Source organism: Ipomoea triloba, chromosome 8, assembly GCF_003576645.1.
Source record: "Ipomoea triloba cultivar NCNSP0323 chromosome 8, ASM357664v1".
Taxonomy (NCBI): Eukaryota; Viridiplantae; Streptophyta; class Magnoliopsida; order Solanales; family Convolvulaceae; genus Ipomoea; species Ipomoea triloba.
The window spans coordinates 7,176,986-7,191,909 of NC_044923.1; the positions used below are offsets into that span (position 1 = coordinate 7,176,986).

Consider the following 14,924-nt stretch of genomic DNA (forward strand, 5'->3'; position numbering starts at 1 on the left):
TATCAATTGGATGCAAAAACATATGACATATATATCTCCCTATTAAACAACAATCATCCATATTGATGATCACTCATTTAGAAATAAGGATGGGAATAGACCAAGCCCCTACAAAAGGGTCTATGTCCTAACTTGTTTAGTAAAAAGGTCAGGTTTGAGCCCATTTCAAAGCCTATTAAACTAAACATGTCAAACATATATATACCAAACCTGACCTTCAGGCCTACAAGATACATACATACATACATATATAACATTTATTTTTAATATTAAGTTAGTATATAAACATCTAAAAGATATAAATAGCATATATTCTAAATGATATTTCTATAATAATAATAATAATAATAATAATAATAGAATTAATTATTTGTATATACAAAAAATAGTCTAGGGCAAATTAGACATTATAAAATAAACTATTTGTAAGAACTTGGAAATAGCCTAATATTATACCCCTCCCTTGAAATAGTTACTCCCCTACTCATTCCCAAAATACTATTGTCAAGAATAAAAAAGACTTACCAGTTAATGGAATAAATCTATCCCTAAAAATGTTATTCTACAATTGACAGATTCCATAAACCAAACATACTATTCTTGCAATATTTTTATGTTCTAATTCTGAATTACATAAAGGACATCAAGAACTGACACCAGTGCAACCATATTATCTTTGCATCACAAATGTTTGTTTACCAACTAGAAATAATTTCTTTAAAAAAAAAAAAAAGAGAATACATTTACTTATACATTTGAAAAACAGAAAATAATGAATATCAAGAATGAAAATTTGAAGACATAAAAATTGGAGAAAATAGTAAAGTGGGAGAAAGAAAAATAGAGAATTATTCAATTTAGCAAGTTTACATATATGATTTATTCCCAATTTCCTTTATTAGCTAAATACAAGATAAGAGTCTTACAAAACCAATGAACATAATAACCTCACGGACTCACGGTGACCATAGAAAGATGGTTATCTCTCAGTTAGTCACAGAAGTGAAGTTTGGAAAAAAGGATAAGGGATCGAGTCTTACCAGCGATAGTGTGGGAGCAACCTCTCAAAGTGAGGGGCTCAAAAATTCTAAATTGGGAAGAAAGATGGTAGTCTCTCACCATATACTGTTGTTGAGTTAATTCTAAATTTAATCCTCCGACTATCACTCATTATCCAATTTTAGTCTTTGACTTTTAAAGCTACCAAATTTGGATTTAATACTTGACTAAATTTGGTAGCTTTAAAAGTTAAGGACTAAAATTGGAAATGACTGATAGTCAGATGACTAAATCCAGAATTAACTCGGTATTGTTTTAGCAGTCACTAACAGTCCATCTTCAAGTCTTTAGGCCATCCAAATTCCTCCAAGAAGGCCAACACAACTCCATTTGACCACCCAAAACCAGTCTGCATAAACCAAAAAAGTTAAAGGGGACTATAATGTGACAACAATCAAGTTCCTTAGCATCACGGAAAGAAATGTTTTCTGTCCAAGTTCATTGCTGGAAAGCAGAGATGGATATATACGACACGAAACTACCATTTTCGAAAATTGAAAGCTGTCTTACTTGGGATACATATTCACCGCCACCTCCATACTGCCCGCATTTTTCAACATCATACTTCTCGTACATTGCCCCGGTTTTCTTGTACACTTCGTAGTTAGTTCTTATCCACCTCCTCGCAATATCTTGGGCTAATGATCTTGCCTCCGCTGACCCGGACCTAGTAAGGCCTTCAACAATTATGTGTTGAAGAGGTGCCCAACCATTAGGAAAGTCCCTGTCCGAAACACACACGAGATCGAACTGTCAGCGATGTACAAGGAAACGTATTATTATAAATTTGATTACCATTGTTGTCCTGTATTTGACAACGTCATTGCAATTCCTGCCGGAAGAAGCAGTCCCGAGCTTTGAAGGCTTTGGATAGTCTTCTGAACTGTCATTTTATCTGCAAATGTATAAAACGCTCATTTTATTTGCTCAACCCATTGTGTTCTTACTTTCTATTTTCTAAATGAAAATATTGTATAGACATAATTCACCTTTGTTAAACAAATCGATCCATAAGGGAACGAAGTTTGAAGCAAACGGTTTTTTGTTCTGGTTCAAACTATCCCACTTATAGACACCCTAAACCGTCAAAGACACGAAACAAACATGAGATAAAACTCGGTTGTAATCAACCAACACAATGTGAGATGTAAAAACGCGTGTGCATCACCTCGCATGCAAATTTGCTATTGCTGAGCCAGTAATCATACCACTGTCCTGTCTCTGTGTCCCAGAAAATAGAGTTGATTGCAATTTTTCTAGCTTGTGAAGCCTCGTTAAAACGTTCAGCTATGTTATTTTCTCCGATAATGCTTGCTAGAAAGACTATATCAAGTTCCAACTGGGCCACAAAATCCAACAACACTCATCGGGTGACAGAGAGACCAATTTTCAGACAGCATTCAGAATCTTACCTTAAGAATGAACGCATTAAGATCCACTGGGAGAACTGAAGTTGTAGCTAGTGTTGTGAGATCGGATCCGTCCCTGCAATGAGTGGGTTGGTCGTACAGATCAATGGATGGCAATGGAGAAAGCACAATAATAAGGGACAAATAAAGTCAGGAAACCTCATCCATCTTGAACTAAAATCCCATCCAGATTCAGCAGTTGTTGCAATTTCGCGGTACAAGTGTTTTTTCTCACAGGCACTCGAAAGTTTGGAAGCTGTTTCCGTGTCCTGTGGCATTCTATTTATCAGATGACAGAACAAATTATGGAAGCCGTCATTTGTGTAATTTGACATTCAACTTTTTTTTCTTCAAGTGACGAGGGAAACCAGCAGCCACTACTCGAGGGTGTGTACTGGGTAAACCCCGCTTTATTACCCTAGCGAGCAAAGGACCAGAAGGAGGTAAACCAGCCTAAGTTGCCTATAGTTGACCGGCTCAAACCAAGAAGGTCAATATAAGCCGCACCCACTAGGAGTCGAAATTGGAACCTTATGGTTACCAAACTAACAGCCTGACCAACTTGGCTGGGGTTGCCCCCAACATTCAATTCTTTTTGCAATGTAAGTTGGATGGTCATACAATTGTTGAAGATTCCGGTCGGGGTTTGTTCCACATTGCATAGTACCGACTTAAGCTGTGATTCACTCCTTGAGCATCCTGAATGATCACTTTATGCATACCTTTAAATGAAATTGGACCATAAATGCAAATTAGCGAACTTAACAATAGGGATAACAATCAATTAAACAAAAGTTCAAGGAAGACATTAAAATACAAATAATCAGCATACATATCACACACCCACCCACCCACAAGCACACATATTAGTACCTGAATTCCAAAACTCATGCTCCTTAAGCAGTGCAGGAAGAGACATTTTTATCAGATCCATATCACCAGTTCGTTTGTATATATCAACAACCATTGAACTCAAAAGTGGAGGCTGGCTGCACCAGTCACTTAGTAAACGTTATTTCATCTTCTAGAGAGGGAGGAAGCAAAACAGGATATGAAGCTCAAAGGACCTCATGGTATCAATAAAGAATCGACTCATCTAAAGAACTGAACTTAAATTTACACATTTGAGTAGATTATAGTATTTACATATGATTAACAAATGCACAATATACTAAGAAATAAACAAGGCAAAACAACATTTATGTTCCTCTCAGTAGAATGTATGACGGTAAACAAGTAACATTATCTGAACATCTAAAAACAAATGCTATCGGGACTCACCTTCTGTTACTGTAGTATGCCCGTGCACCATTAAGAACGTATCCAAATTGATCAATAAGTGAAATAAGATTAGCAACAATTCCTTTTGCAGTTTCATACATGTTGCCCGCTAACAAGCCCCTGCATTGCAAATATGTCAACCCATGGAACAATTTTGGAAAACGGATTTAAGAAACTAGGATCATATGGAGCCCATGAATCACTTAAAGCAGTCTGTAAAATAACCACTTGAACAATATTCCAATTTTTGGTGGTCCTCACCTAAACCCTAAATCCAACAAAAAGACAATTTTCCAATCTTCTAGACATCTGAAGAAATGTCAGTTACACAAACCATGTTTCTGGAGAATTAGTTTCCTAATTTGCTAAAACACCAGAATTACTATAAAAGATCTAATAAGAGTAAAAAAGGGGAATAGAACTGAAAGTCAGAAACTTTTGCATTTCTTGATGGGTTGTAGTGGGTAGCTTTATACTTACATGCTACACATCAATCCAAATTCATTATCTAAGCTTTTCAAATTCATTGATCATGTATGAAATTTAAATTTTAATATAAAAATGCAATCTTTCCACTATAAGTTTTCCTGATCGACTCGCAATTTACCTCCTCCAGCGTTTCTTGGACAGGGTTCTGGGGATTAGGATTAGTCTAGCGGAAACCGGAAACCAAAAAAGGCAATCTTTTTAAGTGAACAAACCTGATGACCCAATAAGAATCCCAATAATAAACCTCTTGAAACCGTGATCCCGGGATTATAACCGGATTCTTCAAGGGCAGCAATGTATGAAAACCGGGCCTCTCCAGAACTTGATCCCCCACCTTCCTACTCAAATTCTTCCAGAGAAGATGGAGCTCCAGACCCCATTTCCTCACCTCAGGGCTCTCCACTTTGCTCAAGAACCCTTCTGGCTCCCCCACAAAATCTACCGGCTCAGCATACACCAAATCCTTATCAGGACCCACCAAATACTTACCCATAAACCCCTCCAGCTCCGATCTGGGAATTGACCCGTTCCCACCTCTCGTAACACTCTGAAACGCCTCCACAGTCCTCGAAAGCTCTTCCTTCAGCGCCATGTCCACGTATTTCTTCGGGTCAAACCCGTCGTGCCCAAAAGTCCGAAGAGCCGTTTCTTGTAGCCTTTCAAGAAAAGTCACCAACGGGGTTGTGGGCACCACCGGGCCGGCGTCGGCCGGAACACAGTTCGCCGACGCTTGTGTTGTCTCGATTCCGGCCATGGCTATTATTAAGAAGAACAATGTGAGAATCCGTACGTAGTTTTTACCTATTTCTTGCAGAAAAGTAGCCATTTTTAATGGAAATTTAGGTCTCCACGATAATTTATACCTCGTTAGAGTACAGAAATTGGGGAAGACGACAACGGCTAGCGGCCAGAAAATCTGAAGGTCTCGCTGTCTCAGTTGAATAGATTGACTCGCTGACTAGGCTCCAAGTTTTCGATGTTTGCGATGAACAAATTACAGAGTATTTTTGCGGTTCTTATAGTTTTCGGTGAATTTTTGAATGTTTCTTCCTAGAATCCAATCCTCTGTAAAGTTTACACGGTAAAACCAACGAGGCAACAATCCACGGCATAGAAAGAACTAAAGAAGGCGAGAAAGGGAACAGAGCGAAGAGAAAGTGACAATCACACTTCCAGTCCTTTTGAAAGTTCTTTCTGCTTTCTTGGTTGGTAAAGATTCGCAAATCTATACTTTTTTTTTTTTTGTTTGGCAACATTCTTGATAGTGACGACAAGGTATTCGGCAGCATATTTATACTTAAATGGTAAAATTTACTCTAAATGATTAAATATATTTTACTGTAGTTTGTCACATATAAACATAAGCAAAAATGGTTAAATTGACCTCATCAGTCAGCCGAATGGACTTTGTAATGAGTTAAACTCGATTTTCATTCGTAAATTATATAGAACTATAAAGCTCATTTCAGATTTGGCCGCGGCAGAAGAAGAAAGATGTGTGAAATGACTAAAATACCCTCATTATTTTAGTTATTAATATTTTGTGGTGAGATTTGACCTGTAATTTGGCCCGCGTGACCAAAATTGATAAAAATTGCATAATTAAGATACAAAATTAACAATTTTGAAAATCGTGAATTGCAATTAATAAGACCCTAATAGTCGGTGGATCAAAATGGCAATTTACTCTTTAAAAAAATTAGATAATGTATATTATTGTCATATTCATGTTATGAAACAGAGGAGGTTGATGGAATCTATAATTTTTTTTTTTTTTTTAAAAAAAAAAAAAAGATAATGAAGGAAAAGTTGACAACTGACTATTGTTTGAATTATAGCATCATGCCATATAATATTGTATATACATATCTTACCTATGATTATATGAATAAGTTATATTGGGTAAACTTTTCGCCAAAATCATTTATCATATACATAAAATATATAATTTGTATTTAATTTGTATTCTTTTTTAATACGGATGAAATTAATTAATTCATGATAATTAATAAATAAAATAATTTATAGTCACATTAAATGCTAAAGGATTTTAGTAAATTTTTCTTTTAATAATTTTATACAGTTACACATAGTAAAAAATAAAGTGTATACTTTTTTCTTTTCTTCTTTTTTTTTTGGCCATAAAGCAATGGATACTTTTATAATTGTTGCTTACACTCCGGTCAAAATAAAATAAAATAAAAAGTATAATACACAAAAAAAAAAAATCTATTAATATAGTCAAATAAAAATTGCCTAGATGGCTACATTGTTAGGCCGACCAGTACTAGATACCTTTTGACGCAAGGTCTAGTGTGGAGTAATATTCTATTGTCTGTATTTCTTGGCAATTGCAATATATAATGACAGCACGCGGATCACACCAACACACCACTCTCCTAATAAAAATTATTTCTCTTGAAGTCACGGCGGAAGGCAACAATACATGGGTTGGAATCCCACTATAAGTATGAATAAAACATAATTCAGAATGGTAAAAGGTGTGGATTGGACCATTGTTTATACTTGAAGATTTGAGTTTGATTGTGGTGATTTGAAATTTATGTATAAATAAGAGTGAAGCTAAATTTTGAAATTCAAGTATAAATAAGAGTGAAGCTAAAAAAGAGCAATACGAGAAATACAAGAGACAAAAGGTATAAGTTTGAGTTCACTTTTATGTTTGTAGTGACAAAAGATTTTAGGTAGTGAATTTTCCCTCTTAGTAGAAAAGAAAAAGAGTAGAGTAGATGAATTACACCATCCTTAAATCACTATAAATTACTTTGTCTAATTTATTTTATGTATTTATTTTCTTGTTTAAATTTATATTACTTAATCACATTATCATACTTAGGAGATGTTTGGTTGGATGGAAAACTATTTTTTTAAAAAAGTTTTCTTTAGATTTAAGGAAAATTAAATTTTCCTCCATTTAGTTCATGGAAAACTTTTTTCATGGGAAAATGATTTCCAGAAGAATGATAAAAAAGGTTTTCCGCTCCTCCCCTTACAGAGCGTCTGGTTGGAGGGAGAGAATTATATTAGGAATGTATTGCAATTCCATGTGCATGAATAATGTGGGAATAAAGTAATAATTTAAATTACAATGTTTGATTTGCATGCATGGGAATTGAAAGGGAATAAGAAATATTTAATTTTGTTTTCCATGAAAAATAACACAAAGAGTCAATTCCACCCCACTAGGCCAGGGGACGAACCCACGATGTCCCATATGAAAAATCAATTCGTGTCACTGAACCACAAAATTATCAACACATTTTTGAACTTTCTTAATTACTACTATTATTATGTAGGGTTATATTGGTCTTTATACTCATTATTCCTTACGATTCCAAACCCAACCAAATACAAATTTATTTTCCACAAATGACACCATTTTTAAATTTAAATTTAATTTAACTACAGCTTAGGTGGTATTCAAACCCCTTTAAAAAGTATTGCCTCCATGTCTAGCTTGAGTTTCAGTTGTGACAGATTTAGTGATCTGAACAGTGGAAGAATGATTGTCAGTACAATCAGTGATATTTATGAAAGGAAGAAGATAATCCCTAAACTTAAACTTTAAAATTAAAGCTACTGTCAAGATACTTTTAGACCCTAACTTATTTCACTACCAAAATCTGTTTGATGCCCAGTGCTATAGATTCTAGACTTAATGATTGGTTGTATGATTCTTGCCAGACCCAGGGATGCAACAAAAAGTTGAAGTTAGAGAAGGGATACTATTTTTGTGAGGAATGTAACACAAATTGGGGTGAAGGTATTCGATCTAAGATATAGGGTCAAGGTACGTGTAGTGGATGGAGATGGTAATGCATCGGGAATGTGTCGAACTAATAGGTGTGACAGCTAGCGAGTTGAAGTCTACTTAACCAAGGTTAGTTTAGAACATTTACTGCTTTTTTTAATCAAAAGTTATACATGTCTAATCTGTTTTTTATGCTTAAGGTAATCAAAAAAATTCCTCAGGAAATTAAGTCCTTGGTTGGCCGTGCACTGATATTTAAAATTGTTGTTAGTAAGGAAATTCTTGAAAATCAACGCAATGCTTATCCATTGATGCAAATTAAAGATGACAAGACTCTTTTTGCTACAGTGTCTTGATCTGCTTGAACTTAAAGGCACAGATTTCATGGAACTGCTTGATGATAGTTGGCAGAATGATGATGTTAGACCTTACAAATATTTTTTTCTGACTTCAAATGTTAATACCTTATCAAATTTATCATTAGTTATCTAACAATTATAAACTTATCATTTCTAGAGATTCTTTTCGCAAGTCCAGTTCAAATTTTAGACAATATTAGGATTTCAAAAGGGACTGAAAGTGAGGTTGTAAAGAGATGCCTAATGGATGAATTTTCATCAACCCAGCTCAAAGAAGACAAAACAAATAACTGTCAAGCTGAAAAATTGAAGGAAGATGAAATTTGAGCGGCAATAATTATACTGTTTTTGGAATGTTATTATTAAACTCTACTCAGGATTTTCCGTATATTCCTATTTTTTGCAAAAATAGAAACTTCGGTAAATGCTTTAGAAACATATGTATAAAAATAACATATTTCATTTAGCCCCTTCATGCTTACTCTAACTAGTTATTTTGGTTTTTTATTAGCAGCTTTAACTATAACCTCAGCTCTATTTATTGGTCTGAGCAAGATACGACTTATTTAAAATTGAAATCAAATAAAAAAGGTTTGAAATGAACAATTCATTAAAAGAAATATTTCTGCGATGCGGGATTCCGTTTCTGTCTATTCGATAGTTACTTACAGTTACTTGCCGCACAATGTTTTTATTTTTTTTTGGGCATGTTTTAACTTCTTTTATTTTCTACCTAATATTATGTTGTTTGCCCTACTTTTTTGTTTTAGTTCTTCGAGTATTTATTGCAAGTACAAGATAATGAGAATACACTATATACACTACGCTACGGGGACATATCTCAAATAGGGCTATGGTGTAACTAGAAGATTAGTAGAACTTCTAATGTAGATCATGTAGTAAATCATGTATGTAATGAGTTTATTAATGAAAATCACCAAATTTTATTTCCTTATTATAATACTTTACTAAATGCTATGTATAAAACAAAAAAAAAAAAAAATAGTATGGGTAAGTAATAGATTTTACTTACTTTATGTGTATACCAAAACCGCATTTGCTGTTTTTCATGAACATGTGTAATTGATTTACATGCATAACTCCTGTATATGTTATCATTATATGACAAATAGGACCGGTCTAAACGTTTTAGATCAGAGTATATTAGAGGTACAATTAGATCATATCAGAGCTAAGATCAGAGCATATCAGAGTAGTTAGTTGTGATATTATTAACTGTTCAATTTTTTTTTTACTTCGAGATAAATATTTTTCCAGTAGCATTATATAAAATAAATTTAAAATCAAATGTTTTGGCTATAGCGTTTTGTCTCCAATTCCCGCCTATTCAATAGGGCGCTGTTTTGAAAATAGCTCATCATGTTTTGGTTGTTGACTTTTGGACTCTATTTTTTAGCCATTCTTATAGCTGATTGGTTGGGCGTGTGATTTTCATATACCATTCCCAAAGGTTCTGTGTGGCGTGAACCTTTGGTAATCCTCTATACAGCCTACAACCTTTACTTATATATAGAAAAGGGTTATAAGGAAACAAAAATGGGTGCGGCATTCTACTTTGAAATTGTATTCTACTTGTAGAAGGAAATTCTGATTTGGACCAACTTTTATAAATTGCATATATAAGTATCTGTTGGGCTATTTTGAATTTTGGGCTTTTGGTCTATAGCTTAAATAATTACAATATATACTCCGTATAATTTATTTATTTATTTTGTTGATTAATTGATCATTTTCAAGGAAAACCTTAATTTACAACAAATGAGATTCGTATATTTATTAAATAGAATATAAAATTTAATTAATCATTTTGTACTATATATATTTATAACATTGATTATATTCACACCGTGCATCACACATGTGACATTCTAAATTGGTAATTTGAGCCGAACAATGTAATATATAGTTCTAATTTGAGTTTTTTTAAATATATATTGGCTTCATTTCCATTTGTTGGGTACTTATTGTAACATTTATGTACGTGTGTATCTATTTTTAATAAAGTTTATATATGTATTTGTTAATGGTGTTTTATTTCTTATTTAGTTAAGTGAATAATATAATAATTATAATGATCTTTTATATGTATCTTTATTTTATACCGTATATAGATATCATGTGAATAAATAAATAATTATATGTATTTATTAATGGCGTTTTGTTTATTTTAGTTATTTAGTTAGATGAGTAATATTATAATTATCTTCTATATGTATCTTTATTTAATGTCATATATAGAAATAATATGAATGAATAAATAAATTATTAAATATAATAATTATTTACAATATATATTTTAAGTTTAGGGTCTAGGGTTATTTTTAGTTTACGGCAAAGATGTATTTATTCAATTTACACCTTTAAATATTGTATTGTTTCACTCATATATATTTTATCATATCCAAGATTACTATTTATATTTCATCATATTCAAGATTACTATTTAAGTTTTAAATGAGACAATTTCTAGTGATTCTCTCATATGCAATGACTATTAACAAAAATCAAAACAAAAAATTGACAAATATTGAACGTTTCTCTTGAATAAATTAATTTTTAATTATGACCAAGTATATATATGTAGTTGTGTCTAGAGTCAGTAGTCCATAAAGACCTACCATTTTGGTATTTGGTGATTATGATGAGTGTTGTAATCCTATTACCATACAAATGTTGTTTATCGAAAAGTATTTAATAATTTCAAATATATTAGATTATAAATATTAATATCTTATATGTTTGAGCCATTGTTGTTTTCCTTTCATATTAAAATATTTATCATAACCTTGATCATACACGGTAGATTAGAGCATATCAGAGGTAAAATTAGAGCATATCAGAACTAGGATCAGAGCATATCAGAGTAGTTAGTTGTGATTCTATTAACTGTTCTATTTTTATTTTTTATTTTTTACTTTTTTCACTTCGTGATAAATGTTTTTTTAAGTAGCATTATATAAAATAAATTTTAAAAAAAAAATTATAAGAAAAGAACAAAAACACCTGATTTTTTTTTAAAAAAAATTTCCTCAATAATTGATAAGTTTAGTTGTAAAACAAATTTCAATAGTTCTTCATTCACTTTCTAAATTTTTGTTTTATATTTTAATTATAACACTATATATATTAATAAAAAACCCAAAAAATAAATTTATTTACAAAGAAATTTTTAGAAGTTAAATAAAGTTCTCACAGTTAAATAAACACTAATCAAACTCTAACAGGGCGTTTGGTTGGAGGGAGGGAATTGAGTGGGAAAAGAATTGTAATTTCATGGGAAAAGAATAATGCGGGAATAAAGTGGGAGTTTAAATTCTAGTGTTTGGTATGCAGGAATAAAATTACTGGGAATTTTAATTCCAATGTTTGGTATACATTGGAATTGAGAGGGAAAAAGTTGTATAAAGTCCAAAATGTCCATTGTTGTTGTTGTTATTATTATTATTATTATTATTATTATTATTATTATTATTATTATTATTATTCTTCTTCTTCTTCTTAAATGACGAGTATCTATTGGACCCATTTGCATATTCAAACCCCAAAAAATATAACATATTAAATTCAAAAGCACTCATCTACCGTATCTCTTACTAAAAAAACACAAGCATTTGATTTGGGTAGTCAAAATTTTTGAAGAGTTATGCATATAAAGAATTCAAAGGAATATATACATGAAAGTTACTGTATATAAACAATGCATATAAAGAATGCAAATTTTGAATAGTTGCTGCATAGAAATATTTAAAGGAACATACACAAAGGGAAGTCGAAGAATAATACACTCTATAATTTTGAAGGAAAGGTTAGACATCAATTTTAGATTAAAATAAGGGAGGGGTAATTTTGTCTCAGTGTTATATTTTTTTTCTTCCTAAAATCCATGGAATTAAAATCCCAGGGGGGCCATGGGGTTCTAATTCCATGAAAATGAGGGAATTGCAATTATGTGGAATTGCAAATCCCTCCAACGAAGGAATTTAGTTGCCTTCGGAATTAGGTGGGAATTTAGTGGGAAAGGAATTGTAATTCCCTCCAACCAAACACCCTGTAATTTGTTCGACAAAACAGTAAATAGTTTAATACTTTAAAGTCATTAGTAAATTCCTTGGTTATTTGCAGTAACCTATACATTATTACAACATGGTAAAAAATGAAATGTTTATGGGAATTAATATCCTTTGCAAAATTTTATACAAAAAAAAAATAATAAATAACAATTAACTCAGGTTACAACTTTTTGTAATTTGTCAATCTTAATTTTCAGTCTATTAGTTCAAAACTGTTCTGTTTTGCACTTCCTATAATCCCTGCAAAAAAATCTAAGTATGAATCAAATTTAATACAAAGCAGGTTTAACCTAAATAAACACAAATTCAATAAATTAAAAAAAAAAAAAGAAACATCTGCAGACAAGAGTAAACAATTAAATACTTACTCTTACATATTAATCTCTATCCCTTACGAATATGTGTACTCTTATTACTACACTGGGGAGATGCCAGCAAATTAGTTGAAACCAGTTCATGTAGCATTGCCAATAATCCCTGCAAAAAATCTAAAGTATGAACCAAATTTAATATAGAGCAAGTTTAACATAAACAAACATAAATTGAATAAGAAAAACAGCTGCAGACAAGAGTAAACAACTAAATACTTAGTCTTAAATGTGGTATCTTATTCCTTTGGTATATGTGTACTATCAATAATAACTACAAAACTGCCAAAGACCTTGTGATCTAGTGGCACCCGGTGTCCCGATTTACATTCCCACATGGATGATTGGACTGAGTTCGAGCCTCAGTGGCGGTAACTGTTGACTCTTTGTGCCTCTTTGTGCTTCAGTAACTTGAGAAAGAAATATACTTGCCAACATTAAAACCATTACAGATTCATATGTGTTCTTTAGTTTTGTATCTCAGTCATCTAAACCCAAAAAAACAAGCATAAATTAAATGAGCGCAAATATAAGGTTATTTAACGACATATCAAATATACTATTAAAATGGAGGTATTTTTTAGTTCAAACGGATAGAAAAACAGTGTTTGATGTTTCTATTCTTGTCTTTTCTACTATGAGTGTTGTGTATGTTCCAATCCCTACTCCGGGAGTCCGGGTGCACGGAGATGGGGATTGTTCTGTTAACCTTTGGTGGCGACGCCGTTGTTGTAAGCATGCATGGATAGCGGCGAATTTGCTTATGTGGCAATGGTTATACCACGTCACAATAGTTATTTATTTTCACTTTATCATCCTATTTTTCCAACAAACATTACAACCCAAAACAAATCCAACATTCACTTGAAATCACCAATGTGAAAAGCTTTATATATATATATATATACATAGAAAACTTTTACAAAATGACCAATTTGTCCTCTAATAATTTGACAAATCAAAATAAATTTTTAATGCTAATAAAATTTATAAGTAATGGGTTGAAATAACAACTTTCAACATAATTAAAGGGAAAAAGTTATATACAACAATAATTTATGGACTAAATCTACAACTTAATTAGGTTTAATTAATAGACTAAAACCACCATTTTCCCTTAGAATTATATAAATAAGCAAGAGCAAAAAAAAAACAAAGTAAATTGGACACTCCTCTCACATTTTTCGCTAGTGAACTGTGTCGCGCCATATATGGGGCGGCACTGTCCTACGCTTCCGTAATTTTTTGTGACGTTTGGCGTTGCTTTGCCATTAGGTTGGAGTAGGAAAATATGACAGGATGGTGATTTGATTATGCAATTTGGCTTTTAGCCCATCTCTTGGAGATGGCCTAAGTTAAACTAATCATAACTTCTAGTTCCAAGATACAAAAGTCACCAAAGGATGTGAATCCTAGTAGCATGAATTCATCTTTTTTTTCTTCCTCTAATAAAAATGTGGATAATACTTAAAAGGAGTTATGCAATATGAAATATATCTACCATTTTCCAACTAAAAAATATACCAAAAATCATTTACCAAACAAATCATGAAAGTATGAAGCATCTCCGTACATTATTGGATGCCTTCGATCATGTTGTCCATAACCAGCCGAAAGCTTTAATTGAATGTGGAAGTAATATCAACAGTGGAAGAAGATAAACCTACCAGTACTCTCTGTCAGGTGTGAACCCTTGTACTAAACGACAAAACCTGGTCAAATCACAACCTAAAACCGCTATGAACTCCCCTTGTCGTTTTTGTAGTATCATCTCACTGACATTACTCACGGGAGGGATTACAACAATCTTGTACAAATCTATCTCAATTACTTTTAACGCCACGATTAATCATTAATATTAAAATACAGTCTGTATTTTCTGTCTGTTTACTCTTTTTCATGCTCAATTAATGAAGTACAATACTACTTTGTTTTGACATAAATGTCTGTCGACCTGTCACGCATAAACAAAACATCCTAGCGGACGATATAATAGTGTTGGAATTTCAACACAAGAAAAGTATATGTAGAAACGCAAGCCATTTGTAAACAGGTTTCCACCACAGCAATATCATATATATATATATATATATATA

At 32.3% G+C, this 14,924-nt stretch overlaps 1 protein-coding gene across 2 annotated transcripts; it reads right to left on the reverse strand.

Moving 5' to 3' along the window:
* Positions 1-826: 826 nt before the first annotated feature.
* Positions 827-5,411, reverse strand: LOC116028096 (probable trehalase). 2 transcript variants are annotated; one of them, XM_031269895.1, is made up of 12 exons: positions 5,102-5,411; positions 4,451-4,994; positions 3,750-3,869; positions 3,342-3,457; positions 3,090-3,190; positions 2,628-2,737; positions 2,472-2,544; positions 2,228-2,398; positions 2,049-2,136; positions 1,855-1,954; positions 1,570-1,783; positions 827-1,408 (listed from the first exon to the last, which is right to left on the reverse strand). In XM_031269895.1, exons 2-12 carry the CDS (start codon positions 4,990-4,992, stop codon positions 1,325-1,327), a joined length of 1,719 nt encoding a protein of 572 aa, XP_031125755.1. In that variant the 5' UTR covers positions 4,993-4,994; positions 5,102-5,411; the 3' UTR covers positions 827-1,324. The 2 variants fall into 2 exon arrangements, with proteins under 2 accessions (XP_031125755.1, XP_031125754.1); XM_031269894.1 differs by lacking the exon at positions 5,102-5,411 and having other exon boundaries at positions 4,451-5,069.
* Positions 5,412-14,924: the final 9,513 nt, after the last annotated feature.